The 9,166-nt window shown below is 35.6% G+C and overlaps 1 protein-coding gene across 1 annotated transcript; it reads left to right on the top strand.

Moving 5' to 3' along the window:
• Nucleotides 1-4,823: 4,823 nt before the first annotated feature.
• Nucleotides 4,824-8,742, top strand: LOC145823521 (adenylyltransferase and sulfurtransferase MOCS3-like). Its single transcript, XM_082923025.1, has 6 exons — nt 4,824-4,952; nt 5,304-5,342; nt 5,493-5,601; nt 6,749-6,867; nt 7,031-7,147; nt 8,603-8,742. The coding sequence occupies exons 1-6, from the start codon at nt 4,911-4,913 to the stop codon at nt 8,621-8,623; spliced, it is 447 nt and encodes a 148-aa protein (XP_082779151.1). The 5' UTR covers nt 4,824-4,910; the 3' UTR covers nt 8,624-8,742.
• Nucleotides 8,743-9,166: the final 424 nt, after the last annotated feature.

Below are 9,166 nucleotides of genomic sequence, written 5' to 3' on the forward strand. Positions count from 1 at the left end.
GTTTCTTATTTCATTTCATTTAATTATATGTCATATGTACAGTTACAAAGATGTCCAGAAACGGTAAATCATTTTTGAAGCCCGGTGGCTTAGTCCAAAAGATGATGAAATATGAGAAGGATAGGAAAAAAACAATCCAGAAAAATAAAATCAAATTTGATGCTCTAGGGATAAAGTCCCTCAAGAATTCAATGTTTGGTTCTATTGAAAAGGACAATAGTGAAAGTTGTAGGATGGGAAAGAGAAAGGTGGGTGAAACTGATAATGACGAGGACTATCAACCACTTGATGATGATGATGAAGGACTGAGTTCTTCAAGTGATAATGGCGAGCCTTTTGATTCTCAAGTGATTGAGGTAATAAATGTGTGTTTAAAAAGTAATTTCTTTATTTTTTTCACTTGTTATATTACTTGTGGTATGTTTAGTTATTTCAAATTTATTTTTTATTAAGCAACCTTAAATTATTGAAAATGTACTAACAATTCTTTTTTATATTATGTCAGGATATTCATATGGGTCCCGGTAAGAAAACAAATAGGTGTGCAGCTCGCCTAATAGCTTCACAAACACTTAGGGAAAAGAGAAGTACTGTTGATGAAGATACACTTAATCTTCCGAGACAACCTGTAGCTGCACAAGTTAATCATTCAGCGAGCACACCTGAGGTCTTGACCCAACCTATCCATCTTCCCGCCTTACATACTAGGCCCGATCAGCTCCCTACCTCCGCAACTCAACCTGACCACCTTTCAAGTCCATGTACTGTGACTAACAGTGGAGGTGAGAAATAAATGACCACTTAAATGAAATGATAATTTCTTATCTCAATATTTATTTAGTGCATTCATGTTTTATGTCGACTAAATTTAATAAAATTTTGGTCATAATAGCATCAATTCCAGTTTTAGGCAAGAAACGTGTACGAGGACCGACCCAAGGAAAGAATGTGGAGAAGATTAGAAGGAACGTGGTCATCGAATACCCGTTACACTTAACCGTTTGACCAAATCAATAGAAGGGGATTACGCCACACCGCTAGCAGCTGCTCTTGGTCAACAAATTCGAGTTCATGCCCCAGTCCGAAATGATGGATGGCTAGAAATTGCCTTTGGGTTAAGAGAGTCCATTGTTACAAGAGTTGGGGTAATTTGAAATATATGTGTTATATATTTAACATGTTATTTATGTTAATCGCAATGATATATAAAATATATTGAATTTTTTTATTTCCAATTGCAGCAAACTTTTGACTTTGGGGACTACAATAATGATGTGGATGTGAGATGTATTATTGATCATAAGTGCCAAACTTTGTACAGTGAATGGAAAAGTAGATTACACACACACTACAAATCCCTTAAAGAAGACAATGTATCTGACCTCAAAAGTCAGATACTATATCCTTGTACAAAGGATGATTGGGAATGGATGATTGGCAATCTGTGGGAAACTGATGATTGGAAAAAGTCATCAGTTTATTTTTTTATTTGTAGCAAAAGTATTGATGTTAATACCTAATTTATTTTTTTATTTGTAGCAAAAGTCAGAGAATGCGATGAAAACGAGAGGTTGTGTGAAAGCATAATCATACGAGCAGCTCGAGATCATTTGCATCGCGAGCATCTATCATTGTAAGTGTAGATTTACAAATTTGAACATACTAAATTATAAATACAGAATTTTTGATTGACTAGAAAATCTAATGAAATGAAAGGTACAAGGAAGCAAACCGACTATTACGAAACTATTTGAGGACACTCACAAACGTCACCGACATGGGGAAGTGTGGATAAATAACACAGCTGAGGAACATCATGTAACCATAACTACTTCAATTTCAATAATAAATGTTTGCATTTTGATATTATGTTTTAAGCTTATTTATGTTTCATTCATAGGCCACTATGGTTTCAAAGATTGCTGAGCAATCTCAGCCTAGTGTCACACATCCATTGTCTGAGGAGCAGATTTCCAGGGAAGTACTTGGGAAGAGGTCGGTCTACTTGAAGGGATACGGGATCCGCAAGGACAGTACTTCATCTTCTACACATTTTGAGGCTCCTAACTCCGAGGTGATTGTTCTTCAACAGCAGTTAGTTGACCAGCGACAACAATTAGCTAACCAAGGAAAGCAGTTACTTGACCAGGCTCAAAACATGAGTACAATGCAAACTATCATTCAAATGTTGGCAGCAAAAAATGGGATACATCTAGCAAACATTCCGGGGTTAGTTCCAAGCACCAATGTCGGGGAGGATGCATCGGGTGTAAGGGAGGATGAAACTTCTCTCGGTTGAAATAGAGGTAAATTTGACACTTCATTAAATTGATTTACTTTATTTAACCAATCCTAACATGTGTCAACAATATAAAATTACATAAACTTTGTATTACAATCTTAGCATTACAACCATTGTATACAATAGCTTGATAAAATAATAGCTTCACAACAATTTTCTGATTAATTTTAAATGTATTTGTATATTATTGTTGAAGTTAATGCATTAATAAAATACTCATGTTTTTATCCTTTTGTTCACAGGTTGGTGATGGATGTTCATGGTTCAGTAGTGATATATATCGTTTTGCACGTTGGCATTCATTTAATTTTTCTTTGTTTCGTTTTATATGTTCTTTTGTTGAATGTTTATATACTTCTTGGAATTATTATGTTTGGGATTGTTGGATATAGTTAGACGCATTTTAGGATTATTATGTTTAGTATTGTTGGATATTTGAATAAAATTTGGGATATTGAAATGTATTTGATATTAATTTGGTTACATTACTAATTGTTATGATGTGTTCAGTTTAGTTTTTATTATTTGTTATATAAAGGTTTTTTTTAGGTCTAGCTGAAAATATTCGTGACACAGAATTTCTAGGTTATGACACACTTTCCACCAGAGCAGTAGTTGAGGCTCTCTTGGTGAATGGGAAACCGGTACTACAGGTTTCCGAAGGCATTAAAGACATTTACTTCATCATCTAATGTGTTACAAATGGCTGAAGCAAAGTCTGCTATAAGGAAACCAGTGTTCAACAAGGTTGATCAGCTGCGACCTGGCACTGATGGGGTTTGTTTGGAGTCTCTCTGCTCTGTTGAAGCCTCTCTTGTTACTGCTAATGGGTTGCTGCTAATGGGGTTTGTTGCTAATAAGGTTTGTTGTTGTGCTGCTCTTATGCAGCTGCACTGCTGGGGTTGCTGATCTGTTGTATTTTGTTGTTCTGTTCTGGTCTTTTTTGTTCTGCTTTTCTGTTCTTTTCTTCTGCTCTATCGCAATCTTTTGTAGGTTGACACGCTACAAGGGTTTCAAGGAGGGGCACAAGAGGATACTTGTGGTAACAGATCTGGTTGGTAGGGGAATCGACATCGAACGTATTAACATTGTCATCAACTATGACATGCCTGATTCAGCAGATACTTATCTGCAGAGGGTAGGTCTAGTGTTTTTTAGCTTGTCTTGTATGTCAAAGCCAGGTTCTCGTTTCTTGTATATGTATACATATTGTAAGTACATCTACAAAAGCATTGTGGAGAAATGAACAATGAAAACTGAAAGAGAGAGAATGCTTCTTGTTGGGATATTCGTACTGTGGAATCTGATGAGACCTTGTACTGTGGAAGAAACAGAAGATACTGGCAATAGATTGGGTCCTTATGAAATTGTGAATGCCAATGAGTTTTTACAAAATTCTCCATTGAATGATGATGGTGTGGAATCTGATGAGACCTTTGTTAAATAAGAAGGAAGATGGTGTGGTCCCAAAGGTCTCTGTGTCAGAGATTTCTTGGGATATTAGTGTTGAGAATCCTCAAGTTCATGTGATTGAAGATACAGGCTTGTCAAATGCAGTCTTGGAGTCTCATACATCTATTCCAAATATTGTAACTGAAACCCAAGAAATCGCCAAACAGAGGAGCCAGCTTTTGGAGACGGAGTACAGGAATAAGATTCTTCATGACCTATTTGAGGTATGTGCTTATTTGTCATTTTGATTAATTAGGTACTGATGGAAATGTGTTTTTTTTTTTTCTTCCAAACATTCATTGTTGGTTAATACATTTGGTTGTATTCACGTGTAAAAGGGCACGAGAATGTAACAACACAATCCTTTGTGAACTTAATATTTTTGTTTGACTTTTGGTTATGATATCAAAGCATTTTGACATCAATTGATATTTGGTGCCAGATTAAAGCATTCTTGAATCAGTGGTTGACGGAGTTGACAAATAACGAAACTCTATCCTTGCAACATCAAGTCCAGGCAGATGCTCCTTTAGTGTTGCAGCAGTACTCTTCTGATACAATTCAGAAGATGTTGTCTGATGTTTCTTTGGCCATCTCCTCACTGACAAATAGAAAAACCAGGGATCAGATCATGATTCTTAACTCAAAAAGGTGCAGCATTCTTGTTTTTCAACAAGCTTTATACCTTGTCCATTTCCTTCACCGTCAAATTTCTTCTCCCCCACTTATTGTTTACGACACCAATCTATATTGAGAATTCACAAATGACAATTATATTATATTTACATGACTTTTCTTTTGGTATTTGATTGATGCATATTTTGTGCGATCCCAATAAGTCTTTGCATTTTTGGTTGTTGTTAGGAATCAACTGTCTATTGTAATGACCGATTCAGAAGTTTTCTGTCCTAATCTTGATGGTTTTTTCCCAGTAACTGCAGTTTGCTTGATTATCCCTCTCCCTCCAGTCGTGCACATTACTAGTATTTTGGTTTCATGATGCCATGCTTATTAATGAGTTTTGACAATATCAAGTATTGACTATAGTGTGCATCTAATTTTCAGATTTCTCGATAGACTAGTGAGTACACTAGAGGAAAAGAAACACCACCATGTGAAGTTAAAGGAGGGGTTGAAGGACTTGTCTGCCAAACGAATGGAGCTGCAGAATTCATTGACATCATTGTGGCCAAAGCAGGTGAGTTCATTCCTTTGTTGCTTAATTTAAGACAAAGTGCTTTTGTAAGTATGCTGCTCGTCCTTTTCAAAGTTAGCTTTGTGGAATTTCTTCTTGTTTTTTCCTCGACTTGTAAATGTTGACTTGTATCTGAATCTTCTTAAAATGATTAAGGTGGCAGACCTTCAGTTCTTCTACTCCTAGTTGTTCACTGAATTCTCTTTTAGCTCCATTGTCATACATGTTCATTTATTTATTAGAATCGTAGATTTAAGGACAGATTTGATCAAGCTTGTATGTATTATCCAATGAAATAGTTTAGTCTTCATATGTTAATCTTCTGATTATTAACCTCAATGTTTATGCATGCAGCCTCTTGTATCAGGTGCCGCTATAGGATTGGAAGGGCAGGTAAAAAACAATATTAGCAATTTTCTCACTAATTCCTATATGAACATGTGGAAAACTCTTTATATGGATTTGGGACTACAGAATGTAATTAACTCTTTTTTATATTGTTCAAATTCTTACTGCAACTGCATCCTCAAATCATTTGTGTAGCTTACAGTTTACAATTACAATGGAGGTCCATGTTATCGGTGCCTATTTCCAACTCCACCTCCTACGACAGCATGTCAAAGATGCTCTGATAGTGGTGTTCTGGGAATCGGTAAGCCATTAATATGTTGTGTCTTAGTCCATTCAATTAGAAATATTGCCTACAATCTTGAATTTAAAGAGAGAAAAATATGCGTTTGCCTGGGAGTTGTCCTTTAGCTGTCTGTCCTTGTTTGCATTTCTCGAGTCCCTTGCATATTTCTAGTTTATCTCGTTACTATAATTTTGATATATTAGCAAGAAGAATGGGTATTCACAAAAGGGGAATGTAAGAGTGATGGACCTGATGGTCAATAACACCCAACTCTACATTTGAAGGCTTTGTCCCAATTGCATAAGTTTTGAAAGGTGAAGTTTAAAGTTTTTTGTTGTTGTATTGCTGGCCATATTTCTAATTTATCTCATTGTGAAATTTTTGATATATTATAAATGGGTATCACAAAAGGGAATGTAAGTAAGAGTGATGGTCAAGAACTCTAATTCGACTCGATTTTTTGGATGATGTAATTGGTTAGGCGAGTTTTGATTCCTTCTATTGGTTGTTTTGTTTTAGTTGCATCATCTTGATGCTTTCTCAATAAAATTTATTATTTATCAAAAAAAAAAAAGAACTCTAATTTGACTCTACTTTCAAAGCCATAATATCAATTGCTTTAAGTTTTGAAAAATGAAGTCATAATTTTTTTTTATATTTTTTTTGGTTTCATTCCATAATCATGGATGTATCACTTTAATACATTACCAATGTTGACTACCACAACCTGGATGAGCCAAAATTTATGACAGCTCACTGAAAGGTGAAGGCATAGCAAAGGATTGCGGGTTTCCTTTAGAGATTGGGACAAGATCTCAGAAAACCTCAGAGCACAGTGAATAACTGAGAAGATGATCTGCAGATTTTCAGTGCCTTGTAGGATTTGCTTACAACATTGCATATTGTGGTCGTGTCATGATTTGTGTTCTTTTTCCTCAGCTATCAGTTTTTTAGTTGCCTAACACGGTACTTTGTCTTTATGTGATGGACCTTGAACTTGCTATGGGAAGGCATAGGATGACACTAAGAAAGATGCTTTAATGTGCAAGCTATTGTGTACATATTTGGAGTCTCCAGTCCAGTCCTTATTTCCTTGCAAATTCACCTGGCTTGCAAGTGATGTATTTCTTTTATTTATTTGCTCTACTTTTATATAATTTTACAGTTCCTGGTATTATTGGCTGCCACCAAGCCCTTGAAGCTATAAAGATTGCAAGTGATGTTGGTGAACCACTCTCAAGAAGGATGCTTCTTTTTGATGCATTGACTGCACAGATTCGTATCGTATGTTTTAAAAATTTTCAGTTTTCTATTAATAAATTCTCTACTCTACATTTATTTATTTTTTCTTCCAGCATAAACATCCTCTATATTTGTTGAACTTTGTGGACATGCCCAGTCAATTCCCCTTTTTTTTCAATTAGCCTTGTACCATGATTTTGCTTAGGTCAAGATCAGAGGGAGGTCATCACAATGTGAAGTTTGTGGAGAAAATGCGACATTCACCGAAAAGCAATTTCAAGAGTTTGACTACGAGAAATTCACACAATCTCCCCTGTCCATGGTATGTTTATGTTCTTTTATTTCCATTTTAGGCTGCACATTGTGTTTTGATTAGCTTGCTTGAGATTTATTTGGTCTTAAAAAGTGAAATTTTTTATGTTTTCATCTGCCATAACTTGTTGTTTCGTAAATAGATCCGAAGATTTTTGTCTGTGAACTATTGAACTGGCTTAAGATAAAATTCATCTCTTGTGTGTTACCCAAGTTGTCATACACTCTAAATATCAAAATGGAATTTACAATTTACAATTTACAAGCCCAAGTCTCTCTCAATCTCTCTCTGAAGTGCTTGTTTTTATAAACCCAGGGATCCGTATTTCATTGTGGAGTTCTATATTGATTCTCTTTCCTTGTTTTAACTTTTGATACTCCCTAGTGTAGAATTTCTTCAAGACTGAAGCCTAGAGAAACAACTAAATCTCATGAGAACGTGGACATAACAAATCATATATTGCAACATAATGCACGTACCGCATTGTTCTATGTGTGAGATACTAAGCATATTTTATGACTTGAATGCATTTATTAGCATTTGTTGTAATACTAATGCCATCAAACTTGCTAGCTGGTTTATTGTCTATTTGGTTTTATAGATCAGTCTGTTGGGTGCATAAATTTCCTCTTATCTTCCTCACCCTCGTGTGACCATCTTCCGATTGATTGCAGACTCCATTGAAGCTAGACCTGCTTCCTACAGAAGCTAGAATAAGCGGCAAGGAATACAAGGAGAGAGTTGTTAACAATCTCAAGATTTTAATTGTACATTACTCGGGTATTTTATTGTAGGGATGGATATATATATTTCTTTTCTTTTATTTCCCCACTAGCAGATGGTGGGGGAAGGAGGTCAATGTTTCTGATCTTGTTTACTGGTACCTTTATTATAGAAGCATTTTGTTGACTTTCTCATGACTAATTTAATGATTTGAGTGTAATAAATTTGCCACTAATGGTTCTGAGTGAAATGATTCGACTTTGTTTCATATTTCAGTGCACCAGTCACATTCTAAAGCAATGAAGAGAGCCATCAGTGAACATTGTGGTGTATGGACAATCTCAATGCTTAGTTACTTTTACTGTTTCCAGTGCATTGGTATAAGGTTAACTTGGTAAACATTGTGGTGTACTTGAATTGAGTGTTTTTATATAACTCACTCTATGACAGCCAGTGAATTAGTTTGAATTTTTACTTAACTTCTGTTAACCTGATGGCTTAAAAGTTACTAAGAATTGTATAGTTTTGAGGACTGTTTGAACAATTGATGGATGGCAAACATGGTAAACTGATTTCTGAGCATTTTGTATAGTTTTGTTGCTGGTTTTGTTTGATTTGTTTTCTGACTGTTCTGGTAAATGAGGTAAACTGCTGCGTCAATTCTGATTTGGTTATATGATTTTGTTTCGGTTGTTGAGTTGAAATGGTTTTCTGAACTGGTGATGATCTGTGTTGAATCAGATTGCTGATCTGCTATACTAATCTGCTATTCTTCTGGTGCTGCTGTGATGTTGCTGCTGTTGCTGAGATGCTGTGGTGATGCTGCTGTGATGGTGATTGTTACGATGAGGTGCTGCGGTGTTATTGTTGGATGTTTGCTGGTGTTGCTGATGTTTAGAAGGGTGCAGGACTTTTTGTCCAATCTGTAATAGATCAGGTTTTCATTAATGGGGGTTGTCATTTGGTGTAAGTTCGGGCAACTGCTGGTGTTTTGGATGGAAGGGTATGGAGGGGGTATTTTGTGTGATTTCATATCAATGTTATTAGTTTGTTATAGTGGTGCCTGAGGGATGCCTCTTGTAAAACTGTAAATCTTTTAAAACATTACAAATGAGTTTCAATTATTTTTGCCGCTGCAAATTTGTCGTTGTTAAAAAGTAAAGCTTTCTCGACAAATAACTTGTCGGTAAATGTGTAGCCAAAAGTTTATTTTTGCCTACTCATATTGTGTTGCTAAAAGTGTATTTTTTGCCAATGCCAATTTGTCGTAGCCAAAACTAAAGCTTTATCGACAACCAAATCATT

This window comes from Camellia sinensis, chromosome 4 (assembly GCF_055761805.1).
Source record: "Camellia sinensis isolate YWXY chromosome 4, ASM5576180v1, whole genome shotgun sequence".
Lineage (NCBI taxonomy): Eukaryota > Viridiplantae > Streptophyta > Magnoliopsida > Ericales > Theaceae > Camellia > Camellia sinensis.